This window comes from Odocoileus virginianus, chromosome 4 (genome assembly GCF_023699985.2).
Source record: "Odocoileus virginianus isolate 20LAN1187 ecotype Illinois chromosome 4, Ovbor_1.2, whole genome shotgun sequence".
Taxonomy (NCBI): Eukaryota; Metazoa; Chordata; class Mammalia; order Artiodactyla; family Cervidae; genus Odocoileus; species Odocoileus virginianus.
Genome location: NC_069677.1, coordinates 8,237,878 through 8,260,894, shown reverse-complemented (window position 1 = coordinate 8,260,894; position 23,017 = coordinate 8,237,878). Strand labels below are relative to the sequence as shown.

The 23,017-nt window shown below is 36.2% G+C and overlaps 1 protein-coding gene across 6 annotated transcripts in view; it reads right to left on the bottom strand.

Moving 5' to 3' along the window:
- STXBP5L (syntaxin binding protein 5L) overlaps positions 1-18,942 on the bottom strand; it is a 333,130-nt gene extending 314,188 nt beyond the window's left edge. For 3 of the 6 annotated variants that reach the window (XM_070466032.1, XM_070466034.1, XM_070466035.1), the window contains exons 1-2: positions 18,754-18,941; positions 17,495-17,685 (exon numbers count right to left, since the gene is read on the bottom strand). In XM_070466032.1, coding sequence (XP_070322133.1) covers positions 17,495-17,677 — 183 coding nt within the window. In that variant the 5' untranslated portion in view covers positions 17,678-17,685; positions 18,754-18,941. Of the gene's footprint in view, positions 1-17,494; positions 17,686-18,260; positions 18,341-18,753 lie in introns of those variants that run through there. The other 3 variants (XM_070466030.1, XM_070466033.1, XM_070466031.1) reach the window with 2 other exon arrangements.
- Between the last annotated feature and the right edge of the window lie 4,075 nt (positions 18,943-23,017).

The window sequence follows — 23,017 nt, the reverse complement described above, 5'->3', positions numbered from 1 at the left end:
GATTAAAGACTTAAATGTAAGACAAAACACTATAAAAATAGAAGAAAACAAAGGCAGAACACTTTGACGTAAATCACAGCAATATCTTTTTCAATCCATCTCCAAAAGTAATAAAAATAAAAACAAAAATAAACAATTGAACCTAATTAAACTCAAAAGTGTTTACATAGCAAAGGAAATAATAAATAAAATGAAAAGACAACCCACAGAATGGGAGAAAATATTTGCAAATGAGGTGACAGACAAGGGATTAACCTCCAAAATATACAAACAGCCCACACAACTCAATAACAAAAAAAAAAAAATCAAACAATCAAATCAAACAACGGGGAGAAGATCTAAACAGACAGTTCTCCAAAGAAGACATATGGATGGCCAAAAGACACTTGAAAAAATGTTCAACATTGCTAATTACTAGAGAAATGCAAATCAAAACTACAATGCAGTACTACCTCATTTCAGTCAGAATGGTCATCACCAAAAAGTCTACAAATAATAAATGCTGGAAATGGTGTAGCAAAAAAGGAGCCCTCTTACACTGTTGGTGGGAATGTAAATTGGTACAGGCACTATGGAGAAGAGTATGAAAGTTCCTTAAAAACTAAAAAGAGAGTTACCTGGCTGCCTGTCAGGAAGTATTTTATGGAGAAAATAGAATATGAATTATTTTCTCAAAATGGAGAGGAAAATAAAATGTGAATAAATGGAGAAATACTGCAAATGAAAACAAGAAATTATTATACTTATTCAGAATAATTGTTCTAAACAATAGTTGTTGTCCAAAAATCATATAACAAACTCAAATCAATCAATATGGATTGTTGGCTTTTAATAAGAAAAGTTTCTCTTGTCTAAGTATTGAACCAGGCCTGCTTAACAAAAGCTATTTTAAAAGTAATAAATTGCTGAAAGATAAAAAAGTGGCCTCTAACAGCTGTCTGCTGGAGCTTGCCCTGTACTAACAATTAGGCAGGCCATGGTGTTCTCCTGTTGAACAATTTCACAGAAAAACAACATCAAACAAGGCTACTCTATGAAGCAAGATAAAAACAAAGCCACTGCATAACCATGTCTGGGGATCAGATAAATATAAGAACATTGCACAAACCACACCAATGATTAAACATTCCCCTCATCTAGCTGGCATAAGCAACAGCTGCTTCTTTAGCAATTATAGCTTTATACCATTCCTCCTGCTTCCTGGATAAAAATTCTTACGATACCAAGACAGAAATGTCTCCAACTTTCTAACAACACTCAATTCATGCTTCTTTGAACTTTGCCAAAATCATCTAACACAAACCCAAATTCTACAAAAAGGCCTTCCTAACATCCTGTTACTGGAATATCTCATGTTTCCCTATAGTATGTAATCTCTTTGTTGTAATAAACCCAGATTTGTTGGACTATATGTATACAGTCTTTCGTTGATGGGCATTTTCCTTTAAATATTCTAAAAGCCAGCCTACACATTATTTTGAGCAGTCTTTAGCCTAAAAATTGTCAGTATGGTATGGATATTATTGCTTAGTCACTAAGTTGTGTCCAACTCTTTTGTAATCCCATGGACTGTAGCCTGCCAGCTTCCTCTGTCCATGGGATTTCCCAGGCAAGAATACTGGAGTGGACTGCCACCTCCACAGGATCTTCCCGACTCAGGGATCGTTTGAATCCGCATCTCCTACATTGGCAGGAGGATTCTTTACCAGTGAGCCACTAGGGAAGCCATGGTATTGGTTTAAGAAAAGGCAGAAAGATGTAAAACATCGTAATCCCAGATGCAAATCCTAGTACATATCAAAAGTTAGTATATGACAAAGGAGTATCACAAACAGTAGAAAAAGGAAGAATCAGTTAATAAATAGTATGCTAAAACTGTCTATTTGGAAGGGAAAAAAATCACACTTTATGCCTGGGAAATTCTATGAACAGAGGAGCCTGGCAGGCTACTGTTCATGGGTCGCAAATAGTTGGACATGACTTAGCAACTAAACACCAACATATGACTAAATTCTGTTTGGATTAAAAAGTTAAAATATAGAAGTTCAAAGCACCAGGAAAAAAATAGAAATAAATATTTAACCACAACTCTGAATTCTAGAGGCACTTCCCTCCTTAGCAGATAAAAGGGTTCAATAGATTTAACCATACAAAAAAGTGACAATAAATATGTATACACACACACACACACACATGTATATATGAAAATCATGAACTAGGGGATATTTTCACAAAACTTTAACAGACAAGGAGCAATATGTTTAACATACAAATATCTTATGCAAACTAACAGAAAATTACTAAGAAAAAATATATGAGGGTAAAGGATAGGGCCAGAGAAGGAAATGGCAACCCACTCCACTATTCTTGCCTGGAGAATCACAGGGACAGGGAGCCTGCTGGGCTGCTGTCTATGGGGTCGTACAGAGTCGGACATGACTGAAGTGACTTAGCAGCAACAGCAGCAAAGGGTAGGGCTTCCTGGTGGCTCAGACAGTAAAGTATCTGCCTGCAATGTGGGAGACCTGGGTTCGATCCCTGAGTCAAGAAGATCCTCTGGAGAAGGGAACGGCAAGTCACTCCAGTATTCTTGCCTGGAGAATCTCATGGACAGAGGAGCCTGGGAGGCTATGGTCCATGGGATAGCAAAGAGTCAGACACAACTAAGTGACTAACACTTTCACTTTCAAAGGACAGAAAAAAATAATTTATGAAAGAAGAACTCAGCTGGTTAATAAATATATGGAAAAATAATCAAGGTCACTACTAATCAAAAAATACAAATTAAAATAATTATAAATTCTATTTTTCATCTACTGAATTGTAAAAATATTTTTAAATATCTAAAGCTGGTGACAATATTATTTAAGTGGCAGTTATATGTTACTAAAGTGGGTTTAAATTGTCAAGTCCTTTTGGAAAGTAATCTAGCAAGAAATATAACCTATATATATATAACATAATTTACATATAAGTCTATATAACTCAACTATTTTACCTCTAGGAATCTAGTCTAAGGAAATAATATTAAATATGTTGAAAGTTTAATGCTCACAGACATTCGCAACAGCATTATTAAGAGAATGGAAAAACTGAAACAAGAATTTCCAATAAAAGGAAGAGTGCATCCACTAGATGGAGTTTTATAAAGCCATTAAACTTATGTTAAGAAAAAATTCATAACAACATGAAGAAAATATTTATACCTAATACTAAGCAAAAAAAAATCCTAGTAAGTAGAATTCTACATAAGATCTGTAACACAAACCAAAATACTACTGAGAGACTGAACATACAATATGTGATGCTGGACCAAGTATGACATCAGAACTCTGGCCCATACACTCTGCCACAATAAGCTCAGGAAACCTAACCACAGTCCCTGCAGCACCATTCCAAGAAACCAAACTACCACCTCTGCAACTATCAGCCCAGAACACTAAGATATGGTCAATGACTGGCGGGCTCCCTAATTCTTGCAGACCTCTCCTCCTAAGACTTCAAATTCAGTACTAATATGTCAAAAATGATTCCTAAACCAATCACACAGGATGCCCTGCTTACAGCTAGCCTGCCTCCATCTTCCCATGTCAACAGCCTCCAATAAGAGCCTACCTTATTGAGCCATAAAAGAAAGACTGAAATAATGCCATTTGCAGCAACCTGGATGGACCCAGAGATTACCATATTAAGTGAAGCAAGTCATACAGAGAAAGATGAGCATCATACAGTATCACTTACATGTGATATCTAAAAAAATGATGCAAATGAACGTATTTACAAATCAGAAATAGACTCACTGACATAGCAAACTTATACTTACCAAAGGGAAGAGTGGAGGACGGATAAATTAGGAGCTTGGGATTAACAGATACATACTACTATGTATAAAATAAACAACAAAGAACTATATACCTGAAACTACATGGTAAATCAACTGTACTTCAATTTTTAAAAAAGCATACCTGAACCCTACTCCTTTTTTCACTATAAAGTTTTCCCCACTTTCTTGCTGGCCTTTGAGTCTTTCCAAAAGCAAGTAGTGGTCACGGCTGCTGCTGCTAAGTCGCTTCAGTCGTGTCCAACTCTGTGCAACCCCATAGACGGCAGCCCAGCAGGCTCCGCCGTCCCTGGGATTCTCCAGGCAATACTGGAGAATTTCCTTCTCGATGCATGAAAGTGGAAAGTGAAAGTGAAGTTGCTCAGTCGTGTCCAACTCTTTGCGACCCCATGGACTGCAGCCTACCAGGCTCCTCTGTCCATGGGATTTTCCAGGCAAGGGTACTGGAGTGGGCTGCCATTGCCTTCTCCAATGGTCGCTGACTCCTTTGCTATACAAGCTTTGAAAAAGCAGCCTCTCTTCTCATTTGGGTGATAATTTAAATCCACATAACAAAAGACTAAGCAAAAAATACTGATATAAAACAAACCTCAAAAAGTCACTATTCATCTGCATCTGATTATTCAAAGTACAAATCTGAATGATTTAGAATTGTCTATCTTGTTGTATTTTCTCCTATGAGCATGTTTATATTTATAATGGAAACATAATTTTTCAATAAAAATATCTGATGGACTACTGCGTGCGTACATGCTAAGTCATTTCAGTTGTGTATGACCCTTTGCAACCCTTAGACTGTAGCCCTCCATGCTCCCCTGTCCATGGGATTCTACAGGCAAGAATACTGGAGTGGGTTGCTGTGCCCTCCTCCAGGGGATCGTCCCAACCCAGGGATCAAACCCGTGGTTCTTATGTCTCCTGCACTGGCAGGCAGGTTTTTTACCACTAGTGCCACCTGGGAAGCTGATGGACTGTTACTCAGCAATAAAAAAGAGACAAATTCTGGTAGATTCAACAGACATATAACAAAAACATTATGCTGCATGAAAGAAGATATACACACACAATATATGCTGTATGATTCTAATTATATGAAAGTCCAAAAACAGGCAAAACTAAGCTACGGTGACAAAAGTTTAGAATTTGTTGCTTCTGGAAAGAAGTAGGAGTGGGAAACTGACTGGACAGGGGCAAGAAGAAATTTTAAGAAAATTTAATAAGATATCCAATACATATTTTGACTGATGGTTACACAAGTAGATATATCTGAAAACTCACTGAAGTGAGCACTTAAAATCTGTGAATTTTACGATGTGTAAATTATACGCCAAATTATTCTTTCCCTGTTCTGTCTTACATTGCTTTCAACTATCAAGTGTTCTGCCCGTAGCACCCTATCCTCTCTATATTTACCTTTTTTAAAGCTTCTTAAACCTACAGTTCTCCTCAGGATAAAATACATGGACATATGAAATAAATGTTTAAATAAAAAAATTTATGATAAATGTATAAACCTGCTTTGTTATGAAGACAGAAATTAGGTTAGTTATCAAACAGCATGATTTGAAGATAATTCTTTGAGGATTACACTAAGCATACAAGTTTAAATACTTTTTCAAGAGAATATTGATAAATAAAAGAGAATCTGTGACTTTTAGTATATTAATACTGGCAGTAAAACTATTAGACTTGTTAGGAGAATGAAAATTGTGGCCAAAAAATATGCTTTAAACATTTTCCAAGTTCTTTCATTTTAGAATAAGAGACCTTTTAGCCAAGATAATAGAAACAGAGAGTACAGACATTAAAAATGATACAAAAATACAAATAAAGAGGAAGAAACAATAAAGAGGGAAGAAACAAAGAATTTCAGCCATTTTTTAAAATTTTCATTAGAAAAAAATGAAAGAGGAAGTTTCATAAGTTACAGAAAATGAAATACACATGATGCAAATCCTCAATCACATAAAAATTATAAATGGTTCATGTAGTGTGTAGTAGTCTTGGAAACTCATTCCAAAAAGATGATGGCCCAGTTTAAAAGTGCCTAATATAGTTATACCTAATACAGGCTTTCATAAGTAAGTATATAATAAGTAAATTAATTCACCTGCTGCCTAGTCTAATACCTAATACTTGTGTCAAAACAAAAGAGTACTAAATATTGATCAGTTTGAATCATAGAGACATATCGAATCACTATGTTGCATAGCAGGAACTAATGTAGTGTTGTAGGTCAATTACACTTCAAAAACAAATGAACAAAAAACTCACAGAAAAAGAGATCGGATTTGTGATTACTAGAGGTGGCTGGGGGTAGGGGGTTAGGTGTTGGATAAAATCAAAAGGTACAAACTTCTGGTTATAAAATAAACAAGTACCAGGGATGTAATGTACAACATGATAAATATAATTAACACTGCTGACTACATATGAAAGTTATGTAATCCTACAAGTTGTTATCACAAGAAACAAATTTTCTTTAATTCTGACCCTATATGAGATGATAGATGTTCATAAACTTGTGACAATCACTTAATGATGAATGCGTATCAAATCACTGTTGCACACCTTAAACTTTACACTGCTGTATGTCATTATATCTCAATAAAATCAGAATTTAAAAAAGAGTACTGAATGTTACCTCAAGTAGCAAAGGAAGTTTGGTTAAGATAAAACTGCAAAAAAGCAAAAAAAGATCCAATAATAAACTACTAAGAGACTTTTGGATTATATAAGTAACCAATAACAGTGTACAAATTATTTATAAATGGATTTCTCAATATCAAAGTATGTTTCTTATCAGTATTGTGATTCTCTTCTTACTGCCCTCTGATATCCTATAATGTAGCAGGAATCTACGTTAATACACCTGACCAATCTACTTTCAGCTTCTTGCTATAATATTCTAAGTATACAGAGTGAGTCCTTGCAAATGCTTTCTTTTTTTCACCTTTTAAATATTCACTTAAACAGATACATGTAACTGGATCCCATCCCTCCAGTAACTAATTTCATAGATAAAAATTAAAACCATTGAGTGCAACCTAAAGAACCTACTCCACTCTTATTACTTTGATATATCTTATGTCTTTTATATTTTCCTTTTTTTCTAATATTCTCAAGGAAATACATCCAACAGTAGCAACACAAAGTATGAATAGTTAAGGCTAATTTAAAATACTGGGCCTCCCTGGTGGCTCAGCTGGTAAAGAATCCGCCTGCAATGTGTGAGACCTAGGTTCAATTCCTGGGTTAGGAAGATCTCCTGGAGAAGGGAATGGTTACCACCTCCAGCGTTCTGGCCTGGAGAATTCCATGGACTGTATAGTCCATGGGATCACAAAGAGTTGGACACAACTGATTTAAAATATTATTTTTCCAACTCCATAAAAGATGTGACCATCTCTAGAAAATAACTTTTAAAGTCTACTTTCATCTTGTGGTACACTGCACAGCCCACTCACTTCCTCACATACAGTCACCCAGTTCAGAAATGAATCAAAGAGCCTATATTCAACAACACACATGAAAGCATGGGATAGCAGATCTCAAAACAAACTGTAACGTGACACAAACTGAACTAAAGATGAGTTCAGGTCAGATGAAAATGAAATGTGGATCTTGTTTGGATCCTAAGACATGTACATATTGCTGTATGTACAATGGATGACCAACAGGGACCTACTGTCTAGCACAGGGAAGTCTGCTTAATGTTACGTGGCAGCCTGGATGTGAGGGGAGCTTGGGAGAGAATGGATACTTGTGTGTGTATAACTGAGTCACTGTGCTGTCCACCTGAAACTATCACAACACTGTTAATCAGCTATACTCCAAAGCAAAGTAAAAATTTAAAAAATAAAATGATATTATAGGACAATTAGGGCTTCCCTGATAGCTGACAGCTCACTTGGCACAGAATCTGCCTGCATTGCAGGAGATCCTGGTTCAATTCCTGTGTCGGGAAGATCCCCTGGAGAAGGGAACAGCTACCCACTCTGGCCTGGAGAATTCCATGGACTATACAGTCCATGGTAGCAACAAGTCAGACACGACTGGTACTATGATACTATGGGACAATCTAGGAAATTTAAACATTAACTGCATACTAGATTATAAAAAGAAATTTTGTTCATGTTTTTAGATGTGACAATGATTGGGGTTTATATTTTTTAAAAGGGGGGAGTCTTTATCTGATCTCTGAAGTTTTTTAGATATTCAATAAAAAGGTGTGGGGTTTGCATTAAAATAATGAAATGGTAAGTGAAGATTTACAAAAATTGTTGAAGCTGAAAGTTTATTATAATACTGTCTGTTATGTTATTTTGTTTTCCATAAAATAACAAAAGCAAAAGATAGGTGAAAGTAAAGAGCATCTTTGTGATAGGCAGAATAATGGTTCCCAAAAGAACCTGTGAATATGTTAGGATATATGGCAAAGAGCAGTAAAGGGTTGCAGATGATATGAAGGCTGCTAATCAGTGAACCTCAAGATTGGGAAAATAACCTGGATTACCCTGTGGGACCAATGTAATCACAAGTGTCTTAAAACATAGAAGAGGAAAGTAGAAAAGTTAAGAGTCACAGGATGCAATGTGAGATTCAACTGGCTTCTGCTGGCTTTGAAGATAGAAGGGGGCCATCAGTCAAGGAATTTGAAATAGCCTATAAAAGCTGGAAAAGAAAACACTCTCTCCTAGACCCTCCAGAAAGAAATGCAGTCTTACCAATGACTGGATGTTAGCCCAGTGACACCCATTTATAACTTCTAACCTCCTGAATTATAAGATAATAAATTTGTGCTGTTCTAAGTCATTAGTTTTTGGTAATTTGTTGAAGCCAAAATAAGAAACTAACACAATCTTCTAGTAGACCCACAGATTTTTATATGGAGATAAAGCATAAAGTTTACTGAGAATTCAAATAAAATATGTATTTTCCTCAAGTAAAAAATTTCCAACTCAGATACCTTTACTATTTTTTTCTGGCTTAAATAATATTTTATTGCTCAGTATATTTCTTTCTCTTTTGTCTTATTTTGCTTTTATTTTTTAGAAACTATAAATTCAAGCTTAGGGAAGCTTGCCTGTGTCTTAAAAAACAAAACAACAAAGTTTTTATATCATTTGCTAACCTGGTTTTAAGAGCGAGATAGGAATTATCTTGCAAGAGTAATATCTATGCCATGAATGATGGAGGTCTAAGTCTGGTGCTAAAAGGAGACAACAGCATTGTTGACAAAATTATAATTTGCTGGTGACATTTGTGGAAAAGAAGCCCTTGTAAATTTCTAAACAGTAAACTCTGTTAGAAAGATGCCCTTATTATCTTAAAGGGCAGGTACTTTAAGGCAGGTACTATTCCCTACGCTACTCTCCCCTTTCTGGTAGCCTCAATTTCTTCCGTGGGTCAACTGCACTACCCATCCCCCACAGTATACCAAAATGCTACCAGAGTCGATCATCTCTACTACTTTCCCAACACTTTTCTCTTATTGAAAACCAATTTACACTCTTAATGTTAAAATTAGTGATTCTATCAATTCTATTTTCTATTATAGTGTGATCTTAATTCTATCCATCATCTTACTGTAAGTATCTTTACCCTAATCAACTTTCTCTTGGTCCAATTCAGTTGTCTCTTGGTACTTCTGACTTTTTTGCTTGGTTTTCATTTCTTCTGTTTCTACCATCCTTGATCTCTCTGCATTGCTAAGACACCCTTGAAGTTCTCTTTCTTAATATTCTTTATAAGAAAGTTTTCAGATTATCTGTCTCTACTTTTGAGTTTTCCTCATATCATTGTGCTAAGTTCTCTTACCTCTCCTTTGCTAGCCTTACATTTCCACCTACTTAAATGTTTACAAACAGTAAATATTTCCCCCAGACTCAATCTAACTTCTCAATTTACTGTACTACTTATTTTCAACCTTTTTTAGTTTGAAGACTTAAAGACAGGTCTTTAGTCAACTTACAATGAACAAATCAGATTGAACATTAAGCCATCCAATCAATTTTCTTGATAGTCTAATTTATTATCTTCATTTAAGTAAAGTACTAGATTTCTAATGTGACTGAAATGTACAGGTGACTAACAGAACAGAAAAACTGAAAAAACATAACAGTTTTCTCTGGATACTCTTTAAATCTACATTTAAAACCCCCATTATTTGTTGCTGTTATGCTATTTCCATTCAAGAGATATACTTACTGTACATATATAATCCAGTTATAAGATGCTACTAAAATTAATACATTAAATACTATATATTTTAATTAAAATTCATCATATTGATTATGTATCATCATTACATAATATATTCAAAGTCATTCTCTATACCATTAATAACAATTGGTATATTTGGGCCTTCAATAGAACTAAAATCATACTCTTCTTCCTAATATTTTACGTAAATCCAGAAAGTATCATGAGTGATTTCTCTGATACATCAACCAAAATACATTATTTCACTCATTATAGTCAGTTGGTTGAGAATGATTTATGTCCTATCCATTTATTTAACTCTGTATAATAAATGTCTTTGGAATAACTAAACTTGTCAAAATACTTTCTTATTGTATGCCTTCAGTGACTATGAATGCACCATTTAATCAAGCCTCTACATAGGTAGGCTTATTAAGCACTTTTTAGAGGTTTTATATTCTGTTCTTTACAACTACCTTCTATAAATCCCTTAAATACAATTTTCTTTATTTCTAAAACTTAACTTTTATTTTAAAATATGTTTACTACATATTTTTAAATAAAAACACTCATGTTTAACACACATTATAAGATTAGCCCTTCAAATATTAACAATAATCAATAAAAGTTACCTTTTTAAAATTAAAAAATGACCTTGCTATAAATAAGATCTTTTATAAAAGATTCTTATTTTGAGAATTAAGTAGGAAAAACCTCAATTTAAAAAGTGTTTAAAATAGGGCTTCTACTACAACTAAAAGATGTAGTCAAAGTTATTGCTATTAAACTACTATGTATATGGTTCATAGAACTATATTGTAGGAAAGCAATATAATCATTCCATCATTACAAGTAAACTATGAAACTATGATTTTTCACAGGCACATCTTCAAGTGAAGGCAGAAGGGGTCTACAGAAATGTACTAACCTTCAAGAAATAGGAATTTGGTTTAATCACTACTGATAATCTGAAGTCAGAAACTATATAAGATTTTAAATTAGTTCTATATTAAGATATACACAAACCATCACACCACTGTTTTTAAGAACATAAGAACTGCCATACTAAATGAGACCAACAGCCCAATTTGCTGACAGTATACTAGCACCAAAGGACCTTTTGTGAGAAAACATAACTGTTCTCTCTGGTAACCTAAAAAACCTGTAAGCATATTTCCTACAAATCTATAATCCCTTACTTGAGCTTGCCCCTGCACCCTTTTGCTCTCAGGATAGGCAAAGTAGAGAGTTCAGACCACTGAAATAGCTTGGCTTTGGTTTTCCAGTTCTTAAAAAATTAATTTATTTTAATTATATTTGGCTCTTAAATTTGTTTAACATCTCAATCCCAACAAGAGTGCTTAATTCATCTGGTTTGCCTCCATTACTATTCTTAAAGATGCCTATTTGCCACTGTCCATTCTGGTGACAGGAGCATGAAGTCTTTGTCAGATGCTTTATCCATAATAAGTGATCCTGCATTATCAACTGTACTATCTGTTATTCTACCCATATATAAGTATAGAATGAGACAAGTCCACACATCTCAGAGAATCTTGTATAGTTCCTTGAATGAATGAAAACTGCAGAAATATGGAACTATAATTATGGACTGGGCCAACTTCAGTTACAGACCCTCCCAAGTAAAATGATATGAAATTAGAGGAATATGGAGACAATGAAACACCTGGGGAAAAGATATCTAAGCAATTAATCTCCTTTCAGCTTTTAAAGGTCCTGGAAACCCCAACTCTCCACAGTCCACGACTATGTTTCTGACCTTACACTTGTTTCTTTGGGAAGATCTGGTATTACGTCTGGTATGAAGATCATGATTACAATCCATTCCCATGTAAGAAGTTACACTAATTATCTGTATGTTGGCTCTGACACCATGACCATTTATAAAATCAACTTATAAATGTTGATGAAGAGTGAGTTGGCTAATTTAAGAGTTTTTTCAAACTTTAGGGATTATGCCATCTGGTTCTAGTGATATATTTATTTTTGTCTATTTTGTTAATTAGGTCTAGAACACCCCATGTGTTTGTCACTGTCAATCTAATACTTTTAAATTGTTCCCCTAAAAAGATCGTTTGGAAGCAAAAATAAAAACTGAAATAAATTTAACTGAATCTTTCTACAAACTTCTTTTCCATATCTTTCTAAAAAATATGTACCATGTTCCTAAAGTGGTGTCACTCTTTTGCTTAATGGTTTCATTGTGTTTATGTAATATAAGATGTATTTAATAAAAGTCTTTTCCAAAAAAATTTTTCAAAATATCTAGCTTTCTCTTAATACATCACTCTATCAGAGTCCTAGCTTTCATTCATTCATTCAACAAATATCTGACTGCCTTCTATGTGGCAGGCTCTGTTCCATGAATTAGACAGTTGTGAATAAAATAAAGCCCTGTCCTCATGGAGTTATAATAGGCGAAGCAAAAAACAACCAAGTAAACATAATTTAATAGCAGGTAGTTGTAAGTGTTATCAAGAAAACATAATCAGAATAAGGGTAGAGAGCAAAGGTAGTGAGCAGTGGTCAATGAAGATCTCTCTGAGAATTTAACAACTGAACCAAGAACTGAATGATATAAAGACAACAAGTAATGTAATTATTTGGGGTGGGGCAGGGGGGAAGTGTTCATGTAAAGGAAACAGCAAATGCAAAAAGTCCTGAGACAGGAAGATTTTTGAGAAACAGTAAGAAAGCAAGTGTAGCTGGTGTAGAGTAAGTAACAGAAAACAGTTGAAAATGATGTCTATCTGGGGTCAGATCATTTAGAGCTTTATAAGACATAATAGGACTTCTGATTTTATTTTTAAGAGAAATGAAAAATCACTGAAAAATTCTGAGCAGGAATGACATGATATGATGTAAATTTTTAAAGGATTCGTCTACCTATTATGAGATGAGATTGTGGTGAGGCCCCAGTGAAAGCAGGGGAAACTCTTTTAAGAAACTCTTAAAAGAAACTCTTTTAAGGCCATAAAATAGTAGTCCAAGCAAGAGAAGAGACATGGTCAGATTTGTGTTGTACTTTTAAGGGAGAGACAACAGAATAATCTCTACCTTCTCAAAGTTTCTATGTTTCCTGAAGAATTAATTATGTTGCCTATTCTAATAAGTGAGAAAAATGAAGCAGAAAAAGTACTGGATTTGAGGATGAAAAATCAGAACATTAAACTTAGCTATGTCTCTTACCAACTTTGGAGAGTTAAATTCTCTGGTCTCAGATATCTTCTCAGTAAAAGAAAAATATAATACTACCCTCGACGTCTTTACAGGACTGTTATGAAGGTCAAATGGGATATCTTACAGATGAAGCTTTCTAATTTTAATTTAACCAACTTGCTAGATTAACAAAAACTCTCCATTCTCTTTGTAAAACACAGGTTGATACTAATGGTTCATTAAATGTTCAAAACTACTAAACTCTGTAGCTAGAATACTCACACTATCCTGCTCCCAGACTAACTAGGTATGGGCCATGTAACTGTAGGGGTGAACATAAAATGAATCTAGAAAAAAATACATACATACACATATGTTTGTTCATCTATACTTTGTATATACTTTCGCATATATATGTGTGTGTGTATATATTCATCTAGATTATACACATGTGTATAAACTGCTATTGAAATACATATATGTCTGTGTATGTGTGCGTGTGTGTGTGTATATATATATATATATATATATATAACCTGACACATTTCCTCTGAAAGCATAAATATCCTTATTCTATTATAAACAAACAAAAACTGAAAATTGCACATAATGAATTTGGGATGGTTTATGGATAAGAAGCCCACACAGAACTTCAGTCAGAGAATCAATATGCAACAGAAAAATCTTGATTGGTTATCAGGTGCTTTGTAAATTGATGCATATTTAAATGTTTTCAGTTAAAATATTTAAGACCTATATCATTATCAATGATATTTATGATTTAATCTCTTTTCAATTAATCAATGAACCATGTACATGCTACTTCATTCATAAAGTACATCAAGTGCCTACTATACTGATTCTCAATATTGACTGTGCATCAGAATCTCCTGTGAGTACTTTTTAAAAGATATAAGTGCCAAGGCTCCATCCTTAGAAACTGTGATTTTCTAGGACTAGGGTAGAGCTAGAAATCTTTCTTTTAAGGCAGAGTTGAGAACCACTGGCCTAAAAGGTAGTGAGCACCCTAACAATGAGAAGAAAATAAAATATAATTGTTTCCCAAAGAGTTCACAGTATAATAGTGTCAAAAGTTTAAAACACAACAAGTTCCCTAATTCACACCATGGAAGATGCTACAGGAAAAGAGAGACATGAGGAGAAACCCTAAGTCTGTCTGGGGCAGGTAGATGAAGGCAGTGGTCAGAGTTGGTTTCATATAGATGGTGTTTGAACTATGAAGTAATGAAAGGTAACTGGAATTCTCCAATTATATTAAAGCTGGAAGAGATGTTCTAGTCAGAAGCAGTAAGCTAAGAAAAGGCATTGAGATATGAGAAAATGATGGTGCTTTCTGAGAATGTAGTGTATCTAGGGCATCAAGGAAACAAGGACGGAAAGGTAAACACAAGCCCCTTCCAAAAGGAACTATATAAAAATCAAGTTAAATAGTCTGAAGTTTAGTGTACTGTTTCAGACTGTTTTCATGGAATTCAAGTTCAGAAAAGGCAGTTCAATATTTCAAAAAAGCCATACAAATATCTGAACAACACCGGGTATTCAAATGCATACACACTGAACTTAAAACAGATTTCAGCAAACCGATGCATTAACCTGTTTTTTTGCTGACCTTGAACCAATATTTCTTCTGCCATTCGTTTCTGAACTTCTTAGACATGTGTCACTGATTATAAAGCCTGTATTTTTATAAGACTAGCAAATGTCCTACTATTTGCCTATGCATAATATCATATAACAAAACCAAATATAAAAAACAAAGACTTCTGTTTGTACATCACCACTGCTCTAGGGAAACCAACATAGAATTTTTAGCAGGAAAATGACATAAATAACATTATAATTCAGAAATAACCATTATAACAAAATGAATTTGAATAGGGTAAAACATGAGGTGAGAAGATCAGTTAGGAAGTGACTTCAAGAGACCAAGCAAGAAAATATGATAGAATAAACACGTAACAAAGATGATGAAAAGGGTATAAATTATGGAAATACTAAGAAAATAGAACATGATTTGAAGACGAATCAAATAATGGAAAAAAAGATGATTTTCAAAAGAGCAGATTCTAGATTTATACTTTAGCTTTAGCCATACTGAAAAGACAGAAGTACTTAGAAGGTACCAACTGTTTAGTACTCAGAAATGAATATCCTTTGCACATTTAATCAGTGAGTTCAAATTAATTCCCCATTTTAGCAACAGTCAATTTTGGGATATCCTTAATCCATCTTTACATATTTTGTTATAGTCCAGAAAACCTAAAATCATTCAACCACTTTTTTAAATTAACTATATTCCTATCTAAGGATGTCACAGTACTTTCGCCACTTTGTGAAATTTCAATGCTATTAGTGTTCAGCACACAAAGCTATCTATCCTTATAATTTCTCTGAATATTATTACTTAATATTTTATAGCCCACTGGTTATAGTCATTCTATCAAGAACAAGGTAATTTTAAAACTTTAACAATAATATAAATATGTGTTTCATTGCCTCTTCCAACTTATACATTGCCTTCACCTAACCGTCTTGTTTGATCTTCCCAACAATCCTCTCAGGTAAGAAGAGCAGAAATACTTACAGAAGCCCTATTACCATACTACAGATGAGAAGCTCAAGTCACAAGGAGATAAATGTCTTACCAAAGATTATATGGCTGACAAGTGACAGAGCTTTAAATAAAATACAAATGTTCTGATTCCTAGGTTGGTGTTCCTCCTACCATGCCATATGTTTTTTTAAATAATACATATTTAACTTTTGCCACTTTGCATGACTATCTCTTGCCTACATAAATAAGTAGGTGATTATCTATCCTATTTTCCTCTCTTGCTTTCCCCTAAAACCTTATCTATATAACCTCAAGAGTCCAATGCCATTCTGTTTCAGAAGTTTATCTTTTCTATATCAATTTTAACTCTACTAAAACTCTCCTGCATTACTATCACATTCATGAACTGAGACACTTAGGGAATTGTTTTCAGAATCTTGGGATGGTAATAGTAATACATCAAAGATTACAGAATCTGGGCATAATTCCCCTGCCTAGCAGTTTAAATCTGGCCTTCAGGACCCTTTCACATATTTGTCTCGTTAAGCTCCTCCCTTATTTGACAAAATATCCATTATTTCAAAGTGAGGATAAAATTGTACACAATTTTGTATACAAAACTGTACTGTCTACAAATTTCACAGAGGAGGTTAGGACTAAGTCTGTTTAACCTAATTCTAAATAAATTCACTTTTATGTAAACTAGTTTATAATATTTTATTATAGACTTGTTTTTATAATGACCCTACTGGGAACACAGACTAAGACAATAATTGAAACTTACCTCATTACACATGATTTGTTTACTACACATAATTTGTTTACTACAAAAATGATGTTAATAATTTCAAAAAAATTTGTGTTGAATTACTCAAAAATGCAATACTTAATTTCTATGATTTCAAAAATATACTATTTCTTCTCATGCATACAAATGGCTCGGTAACTTTTTTATTGAACACGAAAAGCCAAAAGCACATTTCTAAGCTACCTCCTAAAGAAACAATAAAAATTATAAATCCCTTTATGTCAGAAAATAAAACAATACTTCTATATATGAACACAATGCTTGTTTTGTAAATTCTCCACTCTCCCCATCAGAAACTCTTTTGCTTATTAGCTCAATATTAAAGTATAATCACTTAAAACGTTTCCTCACTAAACAATAACACAGTCTATTTTTGAGTTCCTATAAGTATTAAGCTCATAGTATTTGTTTATTAAGAATTTAAGAATCTAGGTACGTTTTTATTCAGAATTTTAAACACTGCCTTTAGATCTTTTAATGGATGTATTCATCTAGCTCTTATATTTTCAATTCTAGCGATATCTTAATAGCTTTAATCCTTTTATACTGAACAGTAAAATTAGTTTCTCTGAGTGACAACATGGAGTTAACTATACATAAATATCGAATTAAAAAGTAGTCCAAGACTGCATCTTAATATTATCTTGCATATTCTACTTGTGATGTTTGCTTATTAATACTTCCCTTAAACTATAACTGCTTTTTAAGTTGATGCCTGGAATATCTTAATACAAACTGCCTTACCCACAAAACTCTCTGCATTCTCTGCAGACTCTCTGATACCAGCATCTGAACAATTTCCAGCCCTTAGAGGGTGTGTTTTAATTCTTTCCTCACAGCAGCAAAAAGAAAGAAAGAATAAGCTTTAAGCCAATTCAAAACTTACCTTACAAATCTGGAAATAGTCTGAAGTCAAGGTTTCCTGAACCTCCTCTCTGAGAATCGCTGCAGTCCCTGTCGGATGTGTGGAAGCACTGCCAGCCCCACCACCACTGTTACTGCCACTGCTGCTGCCAGGGGATGAGGCCGTTAAGCCATCCAAAACTTTTCGGAAATTAAACTTCTTCATTTTAAAAACTGTGGAGAAATTCAAAGGAAAGGGGGGCTTAATACATGGAATTAGACGTGGGGAAAAGTGTTTAGCTTTCCTCAGTCATGGCATTAGCCAGTCCCTATTTTTACATGAGTTTTTTAAAAAGGAGGGGGGGGGGAATCAATCTTCTATCAAATTTTAATTATAAAAAACATATCCTTCAAAAATATAAAACAAAAACTCCAAGAGCAACAGTATTTCCTCTTCACATATCAAATTTTCAAGGGCTTTATCCCCAGCTGTAGCTACTACGCTTTATCAGCACCGAGGTAAAAATAAAAGGCAGTGTCATCATCGTCATTAGCATTATATCATCATTATTATACAATCAAACCAGAGTCCCACAAACCAAGACTCTCTTAAAGGCGGGCTGTCTTCCTTAAGGTTGAGCTCGGAGTATTTTTATTTTCAAAAAAAAATGGTGGTGGAAGGGAGCTAGTATTTATTCTGCCACCACCTTCGGGGGTCTCCCCCAACATCTTCAACGCTCCCTTTTTCTCAACACGAAAAGAGGCGTGGGGGGTGTGCTTTTTCTATTTCCCACTCAGAACAGCCGTACCCTCAAACACCTGCAGGTGATCCACAGCAACAGCCGACGGGAGGAGAGAGCTGCTGCGCCGACTACCTCCGCTTCTCCCTCCGCCTCCCCCCTCCCCTCTTCCCCCTCCACCCCTCCTCGCCCCGCTCTGCCTGCGGCGGGAGCCGCGCCAACCCGCGCGTCCCTCTCCAGCAGCACGGCAGCGGCTCTTGGGGGTCGTAAGGCAGAGGCGACGACGGTTGCGCCCGAGTCCTGCCTTAGTCGACGGGCCGAGAAAAGCAGCCGCTCCCGCTCTCCCTCCCCAGGCCGAGCGCCTAGGCGCGGAGCTCTAGCCCGCGGGAGCGCGAACACACAAACACCCTCACGCAGACCTACGCGCCCGGGCGCTCACGCGCGCGCGCACACACACACACACACACACACACACACACACACACAAGGTGAGAGGGAGCTGCGGCTGGACGGCGGCGTCGGCGTCCCAAGGGGATCACTATCTGACTCCCGACTTAGGCACCTTCCTGAGTCGCCGCCAGCCGACTGACAGCCCGAAAAGCTGAAGATGCGGACGGACGCGAGCTCGCAGGCGTCCGTCCGGACAGGCTTCGGCCGCTTCTCCAGTCCCTCTGGTAGCGGCTCCTGGCGCTCTCCGAGGTCCTAACGGGGCAGGCAGGCAGGCTCCACCGCAAGCTCCGCCCTCCCGCCGTGGGAGGCAAGCCCCGCCCCCGAGCCACCCGCCTTCTCTCGCCCGGCTCCTCCTTCCCGGCCGCAAGTGGCCCGAGAAAAGGGAGGAGAGCTCCGCTACGTCAATGGGCGGAAGCAGCCTCGGCTCCAATCCTGGGCTCCAAAGGGCCAAGTTCCGCGGTCGAGAGGCGCGGAAGAAATTTGTGGATAGGTCGAAGAAGAGCCAATGAAAGGGGGAGGGGAAATTTTAGAAAGGCAGGTGAAGTATTTGATTGACAGCGGTATTGGCCAGTATGCAAGGGGGCCGTGCTTTGGGGGCTGTAATTGGCGCTACCTGTTGAAGGACGCAAGTATGAATCAATAGAATGCCAGGAAGCGTGCGAACTTGGGCGCCTTCAGGGCTGCAGGAGGGCTTCTCTTTCGTCTGACTCTGGACAATACTGGGAACTGGGCAACTATCTTGCAGTTTATCACTTCTGAGCCTCTTCCTGCTCTCCGGGTGCATCTGCTTGTCTCCCCTCACTGCTGTGCTACTTGCATAATTGCTTAACAGGTCACATCTGCCAAATGGAATTTCATTGCTATAGTTACAGAATTTATATTAATAGCATACCAGATCCTAAGGAAAGAATCGTTCACGTTGTTCCAATAAATACACTTGCTTTTCCCCCCATTTTCATATATACGAAAAAAAAATTTAAGAAACATTTTTCTCAGTAAACCATGTCAAGAATACATTTTAAGCTTTTCTATGAGTCACAGTAATCATTTTGAAAGATGCACTATTCGGTTCAGGGTTTTGTTTTTGGTTTTTGTTTTTCTTTAAACCAGCATCAGGAGGGAAGATGTGGTTCTGAGCCCTAACCTGCTACTGAATTGGGGGAATTTGGGACCTCGATTTCTTCATCTCTGAAAATGAAGGGCAGCGCAGGGGACCATAGCCAGCTGTAGTCTATAATCTGGGCAATGCAACAGAAAGTGAAAGTCTCTACAGTCCATGGAATTCTCCAGGTCAGAATACTAGAGTGGGTAGCCTTTCCCTTCTCCAGGGGATCTTAAAGAACCCACTTATCAAATCCAGGTCTCCCACATTGCAGGCGGATTCTTTACCAGCTTAGCGACAAGGGAAGCCCAATGCAACAGAGTTCATTAGTAATCATCTCATATATTCTTACATTTTAGAGATCTTCTAGGATAACCTCTTCTTTTCTTTTCCTTTTTATTATTTTGTCTTTTCCCCTTTAGAGGAAGGGGATGGAAGGGGTGAGGGATGAAAAGGTACACCTGAAAGAGAAATGAGTTGTCTGATGTCACATAGCAAGGAAATGGCAGAGATGGAATAGATCCCAGTTTTTGGAATCCTCAGGTCAGTGCTCATGTTCTTTTTTATTTTCTTCAGTACTATTCTACTCCTTTGGAGACCTCCCAAAGAACCCCCAATACTGCCTGGTAGTCTGTTATTGCCACAGCTAGAAAGTAACACTATTGTAGTCAAACATGGTACTGTATATTTCTATCTTATTCAGCACTGACATAATGCTCTACATATAAAAGGTGCTTAAAGGACTTTGAACAATAGGGTTATTAATAGTTACTAATAAAAGATCTGTGAGATGGTACCCAAGTATATCCAGTACCATTTGGAGGGGTAAAAACAAGGCTAGAACAAATGCCATGTCTAATGTAAACTAGTTTTTAGTAGGGTTCCAAATACTATAGTGCTTCCTAACAATATATATCAGTCCTTGCCTTTTTTTCTTCTTTTTTCTTTTTTTCAGTCTTTCTTTCTTCTCTTCTTCTTGGCCCATTTCACTTCTAAGTATGGGTCCCTATTGAGACTAAAGAGTGTTCTTTCCTCTTTTTTATATCTTGCTTTCTTTTAGAAAGGGGAGAATGGAATTGCTTTAATTTTTTGAGAAGTAGACACTGTTGTCTAAAATAATAGATTTAGATGCCCTTTACTCCTTCAGAAAGTCTACTGGCAACTCCTTTAATTTTTAAATAAAGGAACCAAACCTACAGCAAGTGATCATTTGGTCTTTTGATGAGAATGAATAAAGAAGATATTATCCTGAATCAGCAAAATGAGAGTTATTATTTGTAACCCCCTAAACCCCCACCACCTGACCTGCCTCTTGAGGAGTTGGTGATGGACAGGGAGGCCTGGCGTGCTGCGGCTCACGGGGTCGCAAAGAATTGGGCACGACTGAGTGACTGAACTGAACTGAAAACCCCTCACACCCCCTAAAACCACTGGTCACTGACACTATACTATCTTAGCAAACTAAGCAGTGGCTTTATTCTAAAAATCATGGGAGAATGGAGAATGAAAAAGCACACAAAACAGATTGACAAAGACTTTGCTTGAAGACCTAGAAGGAATTCATTGGCTTTCTTAAGTTAAAAAGAAGTGACAGAGGATATATCTCTTCAGATGGGACAAAAAATAGGAATGGGAAGTGGAAGAAAAATCATCAGAATATATAAATGTTTTCAAACAATTAGCAGCCTAAAAAGATACAATTAGAATGCTAACATTGTGGACTCTTTGAGGCTATTTTAATATTCTTCTTTCTCCATGGAAGATAAATAGCACTGTGTCATACATAGTAAGTGTCGTGGTATGGGCATGGGTTGGAAAAGAATTTCCAGATGTTAGACAGAATGAGAGGGAAATAAAAGTTTATTAGAGTGGGCCAGCCCAAGGGAGAACTGACGACGTTGAACAGGGGTCCTTAGTCCACTTTTATAGCCAGGGTACAAGGAGTGGGATAGGGGTCTTGCAGGTCATTTGCTGGTTGGATGAAGCATGTATACCGGGTGGGGGAAAGAGTAAGGCAAATACCTTCTCCCTATGGGGTAGGAGGGGAGACAGATTATACCGGTCAGGAGGACCTGCAATTCATTAATAGTTACAACGTTGAGGGTGGGAAGGATGATAAGGGTCTGGTTTTTCCATTCCTTCATTCCAAGACCCTCCTGGGTTTTATCTGCTCTTTCACCCTTGGGTTACCACAGTAAGTTCCCAGTAAATATTACTTTGAATAAATGACAGCAATAAAATCTTCACATAATTGCAGTCTCAGAATGAGAGAGAGAGACGGGACAAAGGATATTATGATGCCAGTTTACAAACTGTGAGCAAAGATAGAAATGAGCAAGAGATAGAGTGAATTATGTATTTGAGGAAAGAGCATAAAGATTTATAGCCTAAAACTCTAATTTGGAGAAGGAAATGGCAACCCACTCCAGTACTCTTGCCTGGAAAATCCCATGGATGGAAGAGCCTGGTAGGCTACAGTCCATGGGGTCGCAAAGAGCTGGACACGACTGAGCGACTTCACCTTCAAAACTCTTATTAGGTAAGAGAAACACAGTGAAATATCTATGAATGCAAATTCCATTCTTAATTAATTAAAGAGATATAAGATGTTATTCTGTAAACCATGTGGTAAAAGAAATGAAACCAGACTATGAAATATACCTTATAAATAATATAGAGAACTTTAGAATTGAATCTGACACTAAAAATGTAGAACTTTGTTCTTCCTACTGCAAATTAGAATTCCTCATGGAGAGAAATTTCTGATAAGCCATGATGTCTTCAGAGAATGAAAAAGATGAAGAAAGAAAAATAGCCTAAGCTTGGTCCTTGGAACAAAGTTATCAAATCATTTAAACAAATCTAATATATTAGAAGGATTTTTAGCATGTATGTTTAAAATATACTACAACTCACTTAATTGGTTTGTGTTCTTAACTTCAAGCAAACAATAAAGGTAACAGATGCTACCCAAAACAAAAAAACTGTATTAATAGAAAGTATGTATGTGTGTGGCACTTCACACACAGAAGATTTACTAAACTGACTAGACTTGGGGAAAACTGCCAAATTGACAGAGCACATGTAAATAACCCATCATACATAAAGATAATAAATTCTACCACTTACTTAGTGCCTGTATGTCAGATAATATACTATGAAAATTTTAAACATCTCTCTACACTTCATCCTTAATTTAACTCTATGAGATAGGTATTATCCCTTTTACAGGTGAAGAAATTTTGAGACTTAAAATAATTTGAGAAAAATTCAA